The sequence below is a fragment of the Peromyscus maniculatus genome, chromosome 10 (genome assembly GCF_049852395.1).
Source record: "Peromyscus maniculatus bairdii isolate BWxNUB_F1_BW_parent chromosome 10, HU_Pman_BW_mat_3.1, whole genome shotgun sequence".
In the NCBI taxonomy this organism is placed as follows: domain Eukaryota; kingdom Metazoa; phylum Chordata; class Mammalia; order Rodentia; family Cricetidae; genus Peromyscus; species Peromyscus maniculatus.
In genome coordinates, this window is record NC_134861.1 from 25860639 (window position 1) to 25880043 (window position 19405).

At 39.4% G+C, this 19405-nt stretch overlaps 1 protein-coding gene across 17 annotated transcripts in view; it reads right to left on the minus strand.

Annotated features, from left to right (window-relative positions):
* The window catches only part of Sanbr (SANT and BTB domain regulator of CSR), a 61575-nt gene that overhangs the window by 30809 nt on the left and 11361 nt on the right, over positions 1 to 19405 (minus strand). For 14 of the 17 annotated variants that reach the window (XR_013043106.1, XR_013043107.1, XM_076547076.1 and 11 more), the window contains 7 exons: positions 18299 to 18537; positions 15102 to 15160; positions 13642 to 13802; positions 9359 to 9445; positions 9145 to 9255; positions 5092 to 5215; positions 2536 to 2688 (listed from right to left, as the gene is read on the minus strand). Coding sequence is in view for 15 of the 17 variants with exons in the window: in XM_076547076.1 (XP_076403191.1) it covers positions 2536 to 2688; positions 5092 to 5215; positions 9145 to 9255; positions 9359 to 9445; positions 13642 to 13802; positions 15102 to 15160; positions 18299 to 18537 (934 nt within the window). In the remaining 2 variants the exon portion in view is untranslated. Of the gene's footprint in view, positions 1 to 2535; positions 2689 to 5091; positions 5216 to 9144; positions 9256 to 9358; positions 9446 to 13641; positions 13803 to 15101; positions 15161 to 18298; positions 18538 to 19110; positions 19163 to 19405 lie in introns of all 17 variants that reach the window. The other 3 variants (XM_076547080.1, XM_076547079.1, XM_076547083.1) reach the window with 2 other exon arrangements.

The window sequence follows — 19405 nt, forward strand, 5'->3', positions numbered from 1 at the left end:
CTCACCCAATCAACTAAGCAGGGCTCAGAGACTGAAGCAACAATCATGGAGCCTGTGTGGCTCTGACCCATGTCCTCTTCATATATGTTTGTGTAGCCTGGTGTTCCTGGGGACTACTAACAGTCAGAGCAGGGTCTGTCTCTGACTCTTTTGCTTGCTTTGGGGCCCTTTTCCTCCTACTGGGTTGCCTTGTCCAGCCTTACCATGAGGGCATGTGCCTGGTTTTACTGTGACTTGATATGCCGTGTTTGCTTGATCCCCTGGGAGGGAAATGAGGAGTGGATCTAGAGGGGTCGTGGGGAGAGGGGAAACTACAGTCAGGATGTAATATATGAGAGAAGAATTTTTTAAAAAATGGGCTCGAAAGATGGCTCAGCTGTTAAGAGCACTTGTTTCTCTTGCCAAAGATCCAAGTTCAGTTCCCAGGTCCCAAATGGTGGCTTACAACCAATCAGTTGCAGGAGATCCAATGCCCTCTTCTGTCCTTCATGGACACCAGGACACATGTGGTACACATGCTCAGCAGCAGACAAAACACACACGCACAAGAAAACTTTTTGGGGGGTGGGGGGGGGTGGATTCGAGACAGGGCTTTTCTGTGTAGTTTTGGAGCCTGTCCTGGATCTCACTCTGTAGACCAGGCTGGCCTCGAACTCACAGAGATCCGCCTGCCTGGAATCAAAGGCGTGCCCCACCACCGCCCGGCTGAATAATCCTTTTTTTTTTTTTTTAAAGGAGTATAACATATCCAGTAACACCCGACTCAAAGAAACACTCAAAAAGCAAACAACGACAACAACAACCTTACCAACAGTTTAAAATGTATTTGTTTTGTTTCTTATGTCAGGGTTCTATTCTGCAGCCCAGGCTAGCCTGAAATTCACCATGTAGTTTGGGCTAGCTTTGAACTCTTGGCAATCTTCCCACTTTAGCTTCCCGAATGCTAGGATTACAGGTGTGAACCAACACACCTGGCTCACATAATTCTTTGGGAAAAAGGAAAGAAACAGATCCAGAACACATGGTAGCAGAGACTATGAAGTGGGGAGTATGCTGGAGCTGGCCCAGGTCTATGCTGCTTTTAGCTCGAACCAACAAAACTTCTCTTGCAACACACTAAGGTTACTGCAGAGGCTCATGGCTAGTCAAGGTTCAGAGAACATGTGACTGCGGAGTGACTACCCTTAACTGGGAGATCCACACTGTCGTCAGAACATGGTCCAAGAACGGAATCATTCGAGGGGACTTCTGAGTGCTTGTGAGGAAACTCCAAGAAAACAGAGTCTTATGACCTCACTTTCTTCAAAACCATGGAACCGTTCTTGGAGTGTGCTTTTGTGTCCCTTCCAGGTGCAGCAGACAGGAGTGAGTGTGCTTTAGGTAATTCACTACAGCTGCCTATTGTTATTTGTTTAGCTGCCTCTATGGAAAAACAGGTTTTCTGCCACATGCAGCTTGCTTTTGTCATTATGTACAGCTTGAACTCATGAGAACTTTACCTAGGTGACCTTTCTTAACCCTCACAGTATAAATTGTCTGATGCTTTGAATAAAGTTGGCTATTGGATGAGACTAGTCTTCCTCATTTTCAGGCTCCACTCTCTCAGTTCCAGCCCCCTACAGAGCAGTAAACATAAACTGTCTTCTAAGGCTCGGGGAACATTATGGGAGAGGAAACAGAGAGAATGGAAGAGCTGGATGATCTTGAGGGAGGACCATCAAATCCTGAATTGTGGGTCTGACATGGTCATGGTACTCATGAACTCAAAACAGCTGTGGTTGTGTGGTAGGGTTGGCCCAAGACTAAATTTGTAGTAAATATTCAGTCATAGATGGGGAAGGGCTAATGGAACCTGACCCTACCCAGAGGAGCTTATGGCAGTTGAGGGCTGCTGGAGGAGGAGTCATTGCCTTTAGGGACTTATCCATGCTCTGGATAAGTTTCAAAACAAAGCCTATGTGAGTGAGTCTGGTTACATCCAGTGTGTCACACACAAAAACACAGGAAAGTGGGCTGGGGACTTCCTAGAAGGAAGGGTGGGGAAACAGTAGAGAGCGGCGAGGGGAAGAGAGTGTGCAGGGAGAAATGTAGTCAGATATATTATCACACTGTCCAAGTGATTAAATAAAAAAGAACTGAAAGCAAACTTAACTGCTGTTACTTCTAAGAAACTGGGGAGTGGTGGGAAGAGGGATTTGTATTTCTTTCTTTACTTCTGTATGTACTCTTTGAAGTTTTTTTTTTTTTAATGTTGATGTAGTTACACTTAAAAAAAGATAAAGATTTTACATAAAAATGTTAGGGGCAGCTAAACTATAAAAGGGAATATTAAAAACTTACCTGTAGTTCCTCTGGCAAAAATAACTGGATTCAGAGGGTTATTAATAACAGTAAAAGCCAGGAAGGTGGGAGGGAGATGAAGTGGGGAGGTAGGGAGAGCTGGAGGGAGACGGGTGGACGGGTATGATCGATATACATTGTATAGATATAGGAAATTTTCAAAGCTTAATCAAAGATTAAAACAGAAAGTCTTACCTTTTTGAGCTGAGTGGGATCAAATCGAAGAACCTTCTGGTTACAGCAGGGATAAACTCCAGTGCCCACAGTGCTCAGTGAACTTATTGTGGTGGAATAAACTACCATTTCTGTGTGATACTGACAATGCGAGAATTCAATACAGAGAAAAGCCTGGGTAAAAGAAATATATAAAAATCAACAACTATCCCACAGTGAAATATTCCTCAAAAATATTTTTTTCTGAAGACCGTATACTGCATGTCTCATTTATATGAAATGCACAGAAAAGGTCCATCTACAGAGACTCAAAATAGATGAACACTTGCCAGGATTTGAGGCAAGAAAACTGAGTGGAGCCGGGCGGTGGTGGCGCACACCTTTAATCCCAGCACTCAGGAGGCAGAGCCAGGTGGATCTCTGTGAGTTCGAGGCCAGCCTGGTCTACAGAGTGAGTTCTAGGAAAGGCGCAAAGCTACACAGAGAAACCCTGTCTCGAAAGCCCCCTCCAAAAAAAAAAAGTGGAAGCAGATGGGCATGAGGCTCTTTATGAGATGGGAATGTACTAGAACTGGATGGCATACAGTAAGTGGTACCAACTGTGGGAATTCTCCGAAAAAAAAATCAATAAATTATATAATTATGAATTTTACAGCACACACTTATATTCCAAAGAAGTTTCTAAAAAGCAAAACCAAAAAGTGCTTTATTAAAAATCCAAATGAGTAAAGCTGATCTTAGTATATACACCTAATTTTAAAACTGATCACTAATTTTTAAAAATTCCAGTGAAATATCAAATAATTTCACCTCACTTGGTTATTCCTTGATTTTCTTGATACTTAGTGTCAGTATTAGTGAAAACTGTGGCCTAACTTGTAGTCATTAAAGAAAATAACTTGCCATGGTATGGTTACGAAATGGGTTCCAAATCCATGTGTAAGTTCATAAAAAACTCAAAAGGCAAAAACAAAATTAACAATTAGTTTAACAACAATGACAAATATCCAAACGTGTTAACAAGACATGGAACAATTACCATGCTCATACACGGCTGAAGGAATGCAAAAGGACTCAGGAAATTTAGAAAATGGTAACTTAGATTATCATACTGCAGTTCCAATTCTAGGTAATCACTCAAGAGACTTAAAAGCCCATGCTTGTAAGAAAACCTGACTGGGAATATTTATAGCAATTGTGTTCACAATGGCTCCAAACTAGAAGCCTACAAATGTGTGTCAGCTGGTGAACAGTTAACACACTGTGTAATCCACACGACAGAAGGCTCTCAGCAATAAAAGGGGAAAATGGTAACAGGCAACAACATGTTTGAATTTCAAATTCATTCTATTGAGTGAAAGAATGTCCACTCAAGTAACCAAATACTGTATGATTCTATCTAACGGCACTCTGAAAAGGAGAAACTATGGATCAAACACACAGTTTTGACAGTGAGTGTCAACCATTAAGGAGGAGCTGATCTAAAAACAGCATAGGCAAACAATAATGAAATTGTCTATGCCCTGATGGTGGTAACATCACTGTACATATCAGCCACACAAAAATGGATGAGTAGTACTCTCTATAAGATATACTCCAGGGGCTGGAGAGATGGCTCAGAGGTTTAAGAGCACTGACTGCTCTTCCAGAGGTCCTGAGTTCAATTTCCAGCAATCACATGGTGGCTCACAACTATCTGTAATGAGATCTTGTGCCCTCTTCTGGCATGCAGACATACATGCAAGCAGAACACTGTATACATAATAAATAAATAAATTTTAAAAAAAAGATATACTCCAATAAGCCCAGGGTTAGCCCAGTGAGTAGGTCTTTCATATGAGCTGACATTCCAAACTCTGATGGTTTTGATGACCTGTTTCTCCTTCCCTCTACTGAAAAATCAAGTGAGAGAAATCTAAAGGAAGGGCATTCATATGAGATTTGATGTAGAAAACCTTGATTTACAGAAGACTAATTAGGAATGACTGTGACTGCAGAAAGTCATCATACGTGCCTTCAGGAACTAACCTACTTGTGCTTTTGTTCTAAATTTAAATCATTAAAACCACGAACAAGGCTGTGAATACAGTTCAGTGTTACAGCTTGAGATCCAACTTTGGAGACCTGGTGCTGGGGTTCAGGGAGGGAACAAAATATTTTGGGAAATGCAATCGTCACCAAAAAGCACAGGTGTGGTGGTGCATACCTGTGCATGCACACCTGTGCACACACACCTATACTAGCAACACCAGGGAGCTGAGGATCATAAGCTCCAGGCCAGTGAAGGCTGCATGGTAACACCTTGTCTTGAAAACCAAGACAACAAATGGCCCAAAGACTCTGAATCTCTAAGGAAATTTATGGCCCAGTGGAGAAACAGTTTGGCTGCCAACAAAAGCAGTGAAGATTCTATGTTTTTACAGTGAAAAACTGGATCAGATAACAAAGAATCTGCTGCTTTTCTGGAAGTCTGACAAGAACTGTGTCAGCAATATGCACGAGAGGAAGAAATAAAGGCAGGTGCAAACACCGAGTAGCAGACCACTATTCTCACCACTACTGTCTTGAAAACCTCACCTGGTAACACCTTGAACACGTCAGCCAGTTGATCGTTCCCCACAAGCGCCAGTATACATCTCTCCAAGATTTTAATTCTTCAAAAAGACTATTCAAATACTCATGTACATCCCAGGTTTTATCTCTAGAGAAAAAGCCTCGATTATTTTAAGTGAGAAATACAATTTTTTTAACCAAATATCTTAACATTTGTGGCTTGTTTCCAAGAACACTCTTCAAATGACAGTGTGGTATGGACTACACTGAAATTAAGTACAATTTCTTTATTTTTTAGACAACAGAAGAAGGTATGAGAAGGCTGGATACACACTTATTTTGTTGAGCTAAAATAGTATTAATTAAACAGTTTGAACAGGTCAGCAGTTAAGAATCATGCAATGTTGGCTAAAAGGACCTTTATTTCATTTTTACTTTTTAAAAGTTGTTTACTGCTTATGTAAGTGGGTGTGTGAGAGTGCATGTGCCATGGCATGCGTGAGTGTGAGTGTATGCGTGTGCGTGTCTGTAGGTCATAAGACAATCTGTGGGAGTCAGTTTGCTCCTTCATATTGGGAGTTCCAGGGGTCAACTTCAGGTCACTAGGCCTGGTGACAGATATCTTTGCCTGCCAAGCCATCTCGTGAGATCTGAGATTTTTATTTGAACTGTGCATGTTGTAAGGTGTGCTGCTATAAATTATTAGTGCTCCTAAATACTTCAACAACATAAAGGCTTATTACATTATTCTTAAACAGCATTTTCCATTTGAGCAATACAGTATTATACAACCAGGTCTTCATTATACACATTTTAACAACCAGCAAAGGCATAAACCATATTTGCTATGGCCACATGTAACTGTACTGTGTGTGTGTGTGTGTGTGTGTGTGTGTGTGTGTGTGTGTGTGTGTGTGTGTTTATTTATTTATGTGGGGCAGGTTCTTACTAGATAGCCCAAGCTGGCCTGGAACTTGCTACATAGCTCAGTGGGCGTCAAAAACTGAGCTCTTCCTGCCTGAGCCCCAGAAATGCTGGAATTATGAGGGTGGGCTACCACATCCAGCTTCTTTCTAAGGCTCCATTTGTAACTTTAAAAATTTGGTGATTTTTGTGCTTAGTTCAGCAAATAACAATGTGTGAATATGTTATTACAAATCACACAGGCACATCTGTCTTAAAAATTATTTAGACAAGTTTTAAAAATTAAGACAGGATCACACTCTACAGCCTAGGTTAGCCTTGAACCTGCAGTGACCCTCCTAAATCACCCTTCCCAAGGCTGGGATCAGAGGCATGGAGACACCATGTCCAACTTTAAAGACAATTTGCTTATTTAAAAAATACCCTATTGTATGTGTTTTGTTTGCATGTATGTCTGTGCGTCAACTAAGTGCAGTGCCTACAGAGGTCAGAAGATGGCACCAGATGCCCTGGAACTGGAGTTACAGACAGCTGTGAGACGCCATGTAGGTGCTAAGAACTGAACCTGGGTCCTCTGGAAGAGCAGCCAGTGCTCTTGACTGCTGGGCCATCTCTCCAGCCCCTCCTTCACTTTTCAAGTTCTTGGATTACATACGTAAGCCACACTTGGCTACGGTTATAGGTGTGTGCATGTGTGCTTGCATAATGGATGTATGCTTTCATGTGGGTATATGTGTGTGTATACATGCAGGTTATAGATTTTAAAGATTACTTTGTATGTGTGGTCTCTGCATGTTTGAACATGTATATGTGGGTGAACTTGGCCATTTGTATGGAGGCCAGAGGACGAGGTCAGGTCTCTTCCCCTATCACTCGCCATCTAAGTGTTCTCAGACAGGGAGCGTCACTGAGCCTGGAGCTCACTGCTCTGGATGCACTGGCTCACCACAGAGCTTCAGGGGCCCTCTGCCCCAGCCTCTGTGTCACACCACTATGTGTCACACCTGGGTGGGCGCTGGGGACCTGAACCCAGGTCCTCGCGCTTGTGCAGCAGGCGCTTAGGCACTGAGCGTCTCGCCAGCCCACTCACATTTTCAGTACAGAGAAAGAGCCGTCCAGACGCAGCAGTCAGTATTTTAGTGAGTATGTTCTTTAAAGTGGTATATCACACACACACACACACACACACACACACACACACACACACACACGCATGCACACACACACACACACACACACACACACACACACACACGCACCCACACACACACACTCGTTCGTTCACCCAGGCTGGTCTTGAACACTCTGTAGCCCAGGATGACTTGAGTGCTGTGATCACAGGTATGCGCCCCATGCCTGAGTCTGCAGTGCTGAGGGTCAAACCCGGGACTTCATTATGCATGCTAAGCAAGCACTCTGCCAACGAATTATGTCCCCAGTCTGTTTTGTTTTGTGTGTTACATGTATTAAAGATGACTATGAACAACTTCATGTAAGGTATTCTCCTCTATAAGAACACCCCCCTCTCTCATTTCCTTTCTTTTACGTATGTTAGGGATCAAACTTAGTGCCTTGTGCATGCTAGTCAAGCACTCCACCTCTGAGCTACATCCTCAGCACTTGGTTTTCCTAAAATAATTGATTTCTTCTTGGTGTGCGTGTGTGGGTGTGGGTGTGGGTCAGAGGACAACTCTGTGACGTCATATCTCCTCTCCCATATCACACAGGCCCTGAGAACCAACTCGGGTCACCAGGTGTCCTAGCAAAGCACCGTTACTAGCTGAGCCCCCTCACCAGCCCTACCCTTTATAGTTTTAAATTACAATTTAAAAAGTTTTAAAAAAGATTTATTTATTATGTATACAGTGTTCTGTCTGCATGTATGTCTGCAGGCCAGAAGAGGGCACCAGACCTCATTACAGATGGTTGTGAGCCACCATGTGGTTGCCAGGAGTTGAACTCAGGACCTCTGGAAACAGGCTGTGCTCTAAACCTCTGAGCCATCTCTCCATTCCTACAATCTAAAGTTTTAATCACATTTATTTATTTACTGAGTGCCAGTAGAGGTCAGCGGAGAGCTTAGTCAAGTCTGTTTTCTCCTTCCACTCTGCGAGTCCTGGGGATTAAACTCAAGTCGTCAGGCACTGTGGCAATCATCAGCCCCAGCCAAAAGCTTATTGTAATCTTAAAACATTAGTTTGTGTGTGGTTCTTTGCCTGCATGCATGTCTGTGCACCTGTACACACACTACTATATATATGGCTGTATTTTAGCTTGTTCAGTCATTTGGATTTCTTGGAAGGAGGGAAGCTAGTTAATATACTTAATATGGCAATGACCTTGTTAAATGCTTTCACAGACTCAACAATACCTCTTTGCAAAAATTCCTAGCAATAGAATATTATCAAAGAACACACTCATCCAGAAAGTTTCTGCTCTTCTGAGATAGTTCACCAACTCAGAATGGAATCTTGTATTAAATATAAGCATGAATATGTATTATATGCTAATGAAGTATGACAAAGTATGAAGAAAAGATATAGAAACTCCAACCTTAATTTTTTTCATTCAAGAATCAACTGAAAAAAAAACTGAAAAAAAAATCAACTGAAAATAAATTTAGTTCTCTTGTAAAATTCAATATAACAGATAACAAAAATGTTAGTGGTGAATCATTTTAATGGCACTGACTAGAATCTTTTAATACTAATATTTAATAATTTGTAACATTTTGAAATTTTAGGACATGGTGAAACTCACCCAGTAAATATAAGGTAGCTTTTTATAATAACTTTGTTTTAAAGCAGCGTTTTTCTACGTCAAAGTAAGATAGACACTCAGGTGCTCTCCTAGTCCTTAAAAAGGAGTCACACAGGACGTGTGTAGTGACGCCTGCATATAATTCTGACACTTGGGAGCTGAGGCAGGAGAACAGTAAGTTCAAAGTTAGTTTAGACTATACAGCAAACATGACTTTGTCCTAATAAACCAGAAAATTAAGGGGTTGGGGATTTAGCTCAGTGGTAGAGCACTTGCCTAGCAAGCACAAGGCCCTGGGTTCAGTCCTCAGCTCTAGGGAAAAAAAATTAAGTTATGTTTTTATAAGTACTCTTGAAATTCACACACAAAAACTGTATATTTTCTTCACTGCACCTTATGTGGATGTAGACAATATTTCCATGTCGATCCACATTGATTTTTCCAGGGATGCAAGGAATTCTTCTTTCTGTTTCTCTGGTTAAAAGTTTCTTACACAAACAGCATCTATAACAAAAAGGAAATGTCAAAAAGACTCAAGAAAAGAATTTAATGTAGTAAATCAAATAATACAGGTATATTAAATAGCATACCAAGAAAAACATGTTACCTATATAATGTTGCTGCATTGTTTCGAGAATCTGGATTGAAGTACTCAGGATCAAACAGTCTTTCAATCTTCTTACAAAAAAGTTTACTATTAAAAACAAATGGCCAATAAATTAAATGTCTGTATTTAGTATCTTAATATTAGTGGTCTATTTCCTGCCCGACCGGCCTCCTCCTTTCCTTTTAAATTATGTGTGTCTCTACGGGGGTATGTGCATATAAGTGCAAGTACCCATACAGGGCATCAATTCCCCTGAACTGGAGGTCCAGGCAGTTAGAGCTGCAGGACACTGGTGCTGGAAACTGAACTCAGGTCCTCTGCAAGAGCAGTATGTGCTCTGTGCACTCATAAATGGTACAGCCTCTCTCTGGTCCTCCACTGCTTGCTTGCTTCCTTCCTTCATTTATTTATTTTTTTCAAAATAGGGTTTTTCTGTGTAACAGTCCAGGCTGGCCTCAAACCCACTGAGATCCGCCTGCCTCTGCCTCTTGAGTGCTGGGATAAAAGGCGTGCGCCACCACCGCCCAGCCTTCCACTTTATTTATTTATTTATTTATTTATTTATTTATTTATTTATTTATTTATTTATTTATTTATTTGGTTTTTCGAGACAGGGTTTCTCTGAGTAGCTTTGTGCCTTTCCTGGAGCTCACTTGGTAGCCCAGGCTGGCCTCGAACTCACAGAGATCCGCCTGGCTCTGCCTCCCGAGTGCTGGGATTAAAGGAGTGCACCACCACCGCCCGGCCTTCCACTTTATTTTTAAAAAAGGAATCTTTAACTGAATCTGGAGGTTGTCATTTTGGTTAGACTGACCTGGCCAGCAAGCCCTTGGGATCCTTGTGTCTCTACTCCCCCAGGGCTAGGGTCACAGACAGATGCCTGATAGCCCAGGGCTAGGGTCACAGACAGATGCTGTTAAGCCTGACTTCTTTTGTGGGTCCTAGGGGTTTTCATGCACACACAGCCATCACTTTATGTACTGAGCCATCTCCCCAGCCCTAAAATTTACAGTAATAAAAATAAGCGTTGTCCTTATACATGTAGAAAATGAGATTAATACTTCCCTAGGGAGGTTCTTTTGGGGCATTTACATTTTTGCTATTCCAAGTAAATAAACCTATTGTTGATCAAGAGTCTCTCTCTTTTTTTTTTTTTTTTTTAAATTTTTTAAATTTTTTAACAGGCCAGAAGAGGGCACCAGATCTCATTACAGGTGGTTGTGAGCCACCATGTGGTTGCTGGGAATTGAACTCAGGACCTCTGGAAGAGCAGTCAGTGCTCTTAACCTCTGAGCCATCTCTCCAGCCCTCTCTTTTTCTTATTACATAATTATCTTTGGGGTGTGTGTGTGTGTGTGTGTGTGTGTGTGTGTGTACACATACTCATGTGCCATGGTAGCTGCATGCAGATGAGGGAACGGTTTTCAGAAGTCAGTTCTTTCCTTCCACACGTGGGTCCTGAGGACTGAATTCAGGCCATCAGTTTGGCAGTAAGTGCATTTAACCACTGAGCAATCTTGTCAGTTTTATTTTATTGTTGTTGTTTTAAGGCAGCGTCTCTTGCAGCCTTAAACTCACTGTGTAGCTGAGGCTGATCTTTAAATCCAGATCTACTTGCCTCCTTTGCCTCAAATGCTGTTACAGGCTCAAGCACTATGATGCCCAGTTTTTTGCTCATATTTTGTGTTGTTTTTCTGAAATACAGTTTCATTATGTAGCTTAGGCTGGCTTCTGACTTGGAGCAATCCTCTCGCATTAGCTTCTTGAGTGCTAGAGTTATAGGAACATGCCACCATATCTATCAAATATATTTTTGCCAGAAGCAGATATCTGCCTTTCCTTCAGTCCTTTGTTACTGGAATAATCAAAATTAAATATTTGAGAATTTAACAATCCAAGTCTACCAATAACTAGCCATATGATTTTTAGCAACCTGCTAGCTTTGGAGCCTGTCCTGGAACTCACTCTGTAGCCCAGGCTGGCCTCAAACTCACAGAGATTCGCCTGGCTCTGCCTCCCAAGTGCTAGGATTAAAGGTGTGCACCACCATAGCCCGGCCACAAACCTGCTTTTTTGAACTTTGTTTTCTCGTCTATAACATATGGCTAATGGGGCCAGCAAGGTGCTGAGAAGATAAAAACAAAAGAAGGAAAGAACAGACTCAGAAAGGTTATTCTCTGACCTTCATTGGTCAAGTGCCAGGTGCTCCACCCACTCTAATGGTAAATCAAATAAAAAATCAAATAAAAAATAGCAAAGTATGGCTAATAATTACAAGCTCCTAAGGTTTATGAGGATTAAATTAGATGTTTTTAAAGAACACAATGTTAGGAAAGAAATGTTAAGTACTTATTAAGCATAATGTAACTAACGTGAAGTCTCCCAAGTGTGTCCTTCCTACCAGCATTTCCTATGTGTTATCAGCTGGTCTTAAAGGCCACGGACGGAGTTTGGATTCCATCCCCATTTTCGGGTATTTTGTTTTCAGGTAATTTTGTTATACGCTGTTCTCCTTAAGGGCTGAATTCTTGGATAATCCTCTTTGTTATCAATTTCTCTTTCTTTTAATGAATCATCCTGATTTTAAAGGATCATTCTGATCAGCACATCAAAAACCCTAGTACCGCCTTAAAAATATCCTCTCTTGAGCCCACTTATCATAATGAATTTCTGTTCTTCTTTCTTTTTCTGATCAATCTTTCAGAGCAAACATCTGGAAAACTTTCTGAATCCAGTGGGTCCCATTTCTGTCTTCCTCTATATAAGAGCAGTGCGCCTTTCCTGGAGCTCACTTGGTAGCCCAGGCTGGCCTCGAACTCACAGAGATCCGCCTGGCTCTGCCTCCTGAGTGCTGGGATTAAAGGCGTGCGCCACCACTACCCGGTTCATTTTTTTCTTTACTGATTGTTCTGTTTTTTGTTTGTTTGTTTGTTTTGTTTTGTTTTGTTTTGTTTTTGTCTTTGCTGCAGGGTCTCACTATGCAGTCCAGGCTGGCCTTGATTTTTACAATGTAGCTCAGGCAAGCCTAAAACTCAGGACAATCCTGCTGCTTCAGCCCGAGTGCTGGGATTAAAGGCATGTATCACTGCTGGCTCTAGAAAGATCTTTTAAATATGATGCTACATCAACTACAAGTATTTGAAAAATGAACCTTGATTCCTACTTCATACTATACAAAACAATCAATTCAGAGCGAAGAATAGAAAGAACAGAGATGTTAACATTACTGTAGGGAGGCAAAGACTTCCTGAATGTGACAACACACTACTTGGCCTTTTGCTCGGAATCCCACCCAGGCTCGCTGTTCTATCTATTCTTATCTCTCACGAACTCTGACCTCTGACCTACACTCTAGAGGAGCATACCCAACTAGTCACCTACCATCCACCCAGATACCCTAGAAGTACACGAGTTCTGTAAGACCTAAGCTGCCTCTTGCTTTACCTCACCCTCTCCTCCTCCCAATCTTTCCCTTCCGCAGTAAAGGCATTTTTATCCATTTAAATGCTCAAGCTGAGAACTTAGTAGTCATCCTGGGTCCTCTCTTTTCTTCCCACATTATCCCCTTCACAAATCTGTCAAATCTTTTAAATTAAATACATTAAACTTATCGGCAGCTCCACCACATCTGTCCTAATCCAAACCCGTAAGTTTCCCACCAAGCTACCACCCTAGCCTCTTAACATGTCTCCTTGTTTCTTAGACTCTTCACACAGGAGATTGCTCCACACAGCAACCCAATCTCTTAAAAACAGATCTTAAAAATTCTGCCTCTGTCCAAACCCAGAACAGGGTCTATTCTCCCTGGTCTGACCTCAACAGCACCTGCAAGATATTGCTGGTCTCATATCACCACTTGGCCCCTTAAAATGAAGCCTAAATCGTAACATAGTTCATTACCACCATATGCTCATATGTTCATATTACAAAATGATTCCTAGGAGCTAGCAAGATGCTTCAGCAGATAAGGGTATCTGCCACCAACCCTGAGTACCTGAGTTTGATCCCCAGAATCCATATTGTGGAAGGAGAAAACTGCTTCTGGGAAGTGGTCCTCTGACCTTCACATGTGCTGTGGCACCCACATGCACATACACACACAAAATAAAATTAAATGTAGTAAAAATTTTAAATCATTAAAATTTATCATAAGCTATTGGCTTTTTATTTAAAGTAAAGTGGGGATATAGTTTATAAAGATTTTAAAATAGAATGTCACTAAAATTAAATAGAAATACACTTAACAGAACTTAGTAGGTTTAAATTCAAGTTTAAAGAGTTACCTCCTAAACTTATCTTTTTTGTCTTTTAGGTCATCAATTTCGTTGTGTGTAAACAGATCAGCTATGCGTGTAAGGAGGTTTGCATTGATACAGTTCATGTTGCATGGAGCAGCTACTATGGCATTCATATTTCTGTGGCAATACTGAATACACTGTTCAACCTGAAAAACACAGAAAAGAAAATTAATATTGAAAATAGTAACTCAAATGATATTGTCAGAGTAATTTCAAACATAAAATTCATGAAAAGTCCCAAATATGTATATCACCAGTAACTGGTTTTGCCAATTGTGTGGATCTACACTGTTAAATAGGCAAAATTTATAAATACACATAGCTAAATTATTTCCAATCCCTTTTATTTAAAATAATGTTTCTCAAATGGCTGTAGCAGGTATAAATCTTAATCCATACACTACAGTGCATATTCAAATGACTGCTCATGGTTAAACTTAGTTATTAAGTTACCTCCACTCCTCTAGGGAAGAGAAACAAAACTTCAGTCATTTAAGGATTTTCTCAGTGCTGTTTTATTTGCTCTTTCTAACCTGACCTGGATGTACTTAGTATAAGAGGAAAGAGAGGGTAGTCTCATAATTTTCCAAAAACTGTTCTGATGTATAAAAGTAAAAAGTAATCTTTTAGGTCTTAAGTTTCAAAACTCAAAGCTTAAGGACTCTGATTTTTTTCCCCCATAGTCCTTGCTTGAAGCCAAGAGAACCAGCTGGCTGAGGGACACACAGACTACAGCACTGAGTACACTGCACACAAACCAACGAGTCCATCTGCACACAGCAAAGTAATGCTCTTCTCTACACAGTTTTATCAGGAGTGAACCCAAATATTTATTTAAATAATAGCTACAAAATAACAGGTACCATGGAAACATACAAAACCATCTGAATTATAAAGATTTTTCACTTTATTTTGTGAGATCAAGCTTGAGTCTGCATCCCAGGATGGTCCCTAATATTTATTAAATAAATAAAAAATAAATATATTTAATATTATAGCTTGAAATAGATGTGTATATACATTGTTTTGCATTTGATCAGCTGTTCTTAAGCAAAAGATATGAACTATGATGTAAACACAAAACTACACTGTTTAGTAGCTGGATATTTGATTTCTGTTCATTGAACTATAAGTGAGAGACACATAGAATAAAACAGGCCTAAAGAAATTATTTAAATAGTAAAACAGAATATATTCTAATTAATTTTCCTTTTGTCAGTGATAGAACAAAAATCTTTTGGAATAAAGTTTATCCTATTTAGTCTCAAATTCTACAGTGGTTGCTCCAATTACAGACATAATATACAAATGATAGTCTTAGCCCCTTCTCAACAGAACAAAGTATTGTTACAATTACACTCTTGAACTATTTTGCTTTCTATAATTCAAAAGGGGGAAAGCATTATGTCAATAAAGAGGCTTAGATTTTTAAAATGAATACTTACTAATGAATCCATCTTCAAGAACTCTGAAGAAATAAGAATTGAAATGACATTTCCTGGCTCTAATAAAAAGAAAAAAATGAAATTTCCTTTTGATTTTTAACTCAATTTTCTCTTTTCATCTTAAAAGAGGATGTTACTTTAATAAAAAATTGATATACCCTTACTCATATCACTTAGCTTGGATAAACAAGAGAGAAAATTTAATGTTAAATCATAGAGTATAGAGAAACACGGTAAACTGTCTTTGAATTAGATTCTTGTTAAGAACAAAGACTAGCTAAAGATAATGACATGCAAAAGTCAGTGAGAAAAGTTAAACAATGATTAATGAGGGCATTAATTAGGGAAGTTATTTCAGAAGGGCATTCAGTGCTGACAAATATATTTAAAGATTCTGAAATGTAACACTGACCTGTTAAAGTTACACACGACTGCCACACTAAGTGGGTCTCCAGGCAGAGACAGGGAAAAGGGTGCTGCCTCACACTACCATTTTAGTAAATCTGTCATCTCTATAAAACATATTTGAGAAGAATAAACCCTGCCATTTCCCACCACTCTGGTAATAATCATTCTAAAGTCTTGTAGTAGAAACCCTTCTTGGACTAAGCAATGGGTAAGTAACTCCAGTCTTTCCAAATAACAGTTCTAATTCAAGGTTCTCAAGCTGGTGGAAAAGTTTCTTGAGAAATTGTACCTGAGGATACACCATCCAATTAAGAACCAGTGGCTTAATTATGAGATTTAATTAAGCATTCTCATCCTTCTCTTGGTTGGGATAAGGGCTGCTTCTAAAAAAGCTGATATTTATAGCAGTGCGAAGCCAAAGATAAACAGAATAAGCAGTCTCCCTCTATGTCTTTCACTCTTACTAAACGCATGTGACTATGCTACAGTAAACAAACCCCATTATCTATATATTTTTAAACTCTCCAATGTTCTCACAACAGGCTACTACTGACCACAAAAGAGGGGTGTGTGTGTGTGTGTATACATACACATATATGAATATATATGTACACATATATTCACAATTAGATAATCTAAAATCTGGTCTCTGCCTCGAATTTTTAAAAAGACCTTTACATTTTTTTAAAGGTTTATTTTCTGTCCATGGTGTTTGCCTGCATGCATGTCTGCACCATGTGCATGCAGAGCCTGAGGAGGCCAGAAGAGGGCACAGGACCTCCTAAAGCTGGAGTTCCAGGCAGTTGTGAGGCGCTATGCGAGTGCTAGGAATCCAACCTAGTCCTCTGGAAGAGCAGACCACACTCTTAATCACTGAGCCATCTCTCCAGCCCTGGCTGAAAATTTTGATTCAACAACCTTAGAAAGGGCATTTTTATTTAAAACATTTTTATTTAGAAATCTTTCCCATTTGTTTGGCCACTATAACAAATTTTAAACTTCAGAAATCTTTTTAATACTGTAAGCATAGTAACAGGAGTTTTTGTTTGCTCGCAGTGCCTAGGATTGAATTTAAGTCCTCATGAATACTGGGTGAGCAAACTACCACTGGGCCATGCTCCCAGCCTCTACTGTGTGTTTGAAAATATTCTGACATTGCTGTTCTAGTACATAGATTTTATTATTTCTTATATAAATCTATGCCAATTGAAAGATTACCTATTAGTTATTTTTTTCAAATATTTTAACATTAAAATAATGGGTTTCACTATGACATTTTCATACATACATGTTCCTTAACAGTTATCTTATTATCATTAAGAACACTGGTTCTAAAATTTCCAGTATCAGGCCTCCTTTACAATCTTAAAAATTGAGAATCCTAAACAGATTTTGTTTATGTGGGTCATATGTCAGTATTTACCATATTAGAAATAACATAAGCAGAGAAACTTTTATAAGCCAGCTTTAAAATACAATAATCCTATCACATGTAAACATATTTTTGTGAAAAATATCCTCAAATGAAAAAAATTAATGAGTGGCACTGGTTGACATTTTCCGTAAATCTCTTCAATGTCTAACTTAACTGACTGTAGAATGCTCATATCTGTTTCTTTCTTCTTTCTGAGACAGGATCTCACTCTGGAGCCCAGGCTGGTCTTCAACTCATAGCAATACTCTTGCCTCAGCGTCCCAAAGTGCTGGAATTACAAGCATGAGCCACCATGCCTGGCTTCACATCAGCGGCTGCGTTTGTGGGTAGGCTGCTTTTGTTAAGCTAAAATATATTTTCTTGAAGGTTGAGTGGAACAGAATCTGAAATCATATCAATAAACCTCTACTTTGTTCAATGACTCATCTTACAGTGTGAGTGCATCATTAACCCATTACAGAATTTTTTTTAGACATTGCACAATGCTCATTTGGAAAAATCTTGCTCACTGAGTTATGCATGTTCTAAATATTCAGACACTCCATTGTGAAGAGGTATTTTTAAAAGTCAGATTTGTTAGTAAGACCAATAGAATTTCAAAAGAAAAGTTTTTGTGTATGGAGAAGCTAAGTCACATTGGAGCAGGGAAATTTTCTCACTTAGAACTTGGTTTTAATCACCAATAACACATACTATCAGCTATTTTCCTTTATGTGATTAGCTCATTTACAAAGAGAAAAATGTGTCAAGCACCTGTGTGAATAATCCTAACTTCTGTAAGTTGTTTTCTCAAGTAAACATGTTTTTCTACTTTGCAGTCAGCCCAGGTAGCTCCTAACTCGGCCGTATAAATGCCTTCCCTCCAGACAGTACACTGGTGTGCACCCCAAGTGCTGAGGACTATCATCAGAATCCAGAAAAGGATGTATACCTGAGAGTTACTGTTTCATCAAGAACAAGTGAACCTATTTTTTCTCCTTTCCTTTTTAACGATGAGTGCATGGTACTGGAGAAAACAATGGTACAGTTTGCTGTGTCTGCTATGATTTGGGATATAAAGTTCAACAATCTTGCACACCATTGCCTTGTGCAGAATGTTCACATTCTGAACAAACCTTGACATGTAGAAAAAGTGAGTAACATCTCAGTACTGTCATTTAAACTTGGTTCTCCTTGCAGGCCTTTTAAAGAGTCTCCAGAACTCTTTCTAGGACAGATAAAGTATCAGTTTCTGTAATATGAGCATAGATACTAATATTTAGATAAACTTCTACATCTCAGTTTGGACCTGAAACAACTACCACGTGATACACAAATTTCATCACAAAATAAGCAACAGATTGATTTTTTTTACCTAAAGTGGGAATCTCACAATCTTTATTCTCCTTAATGTTCCTTTTAACATATTTTATCAACCAGTTGAAAATGTGAACATCACAATGAACTGAAATGTCCACCTCTTCCCAGCGCTGGGCATCCATAGATAAGTATTCAGCAAAGTACTTCATTTCTGATATCAAAAGATCTCGTGGGCAAATAAAATCTTCTTTCAAGTTTTTTGCTTCATCACATACGTGGATCACCATGTTTGGCCTTCATAAAAAGCGTTACACATAAATGAGATTATTAGAGTGAGAAGAGGAGGCAGAATACTGACATTTAGTAGCAGTAAGAGAACAAGATGGTTCTGAAGATTTGGACCACAAAAATCTGCTTTATAGGGTTTGGTGTTCAGAATTTCTTGTTTCTTGTCTATCTGATTGTACCTAAGATTATGATTAATTTTAGTAAGCTATTCACTTAATAAAGAAATAAAATATTGTTATTAAAGAACTAATACTTTAACATGGCTTCAATTTTATTGTTCAAGTTTCAATTCCCAAACAATTAAATAATAGTCTTTGATTCTTGTGTAATGACTAACATCTGTACACTTTTGAAAAAGGAAAAATATCTAAAATGATTCCTTGAACAATCAAATTAAAAACCAGTATCACTTACTTGAGCATCAACAATGTTTGGGTCCAGACATTCATGAAATATGTATTAATGAGTACGGTGACAAGAATTCTTAAGACTATGTGCTTATTTACATAAAATAATTTAGTAAATTTAGATAATACATCTGAAAGTTTGCTTCAAAAACTACATACTCCTTGAATTTACCTTCTTTGAAGGTGATGTATTTTGCTAGGTATGGCAGCTCAGGTGTATATTCCTAGGGCATGAGAATTGAAGCAGTAGGGATTATCATCAGTTGGAGGCCAGTCTGTACTACATAGTAAATACCAGGCCATCCTGGGCCATAGACTGAGGCCCTGTCTCAAAAATGCAAACGTCAAATAAAAAAGAAAAAGCAGGGGCAGGGCTATAGCTCAGCTGGTAAAGTAGATGGAGCTGAATTCCTAGAATCCATTTTAAAAAGCACAGTGTGCTGGGGAGACCAAGGCAGGCAGATCCT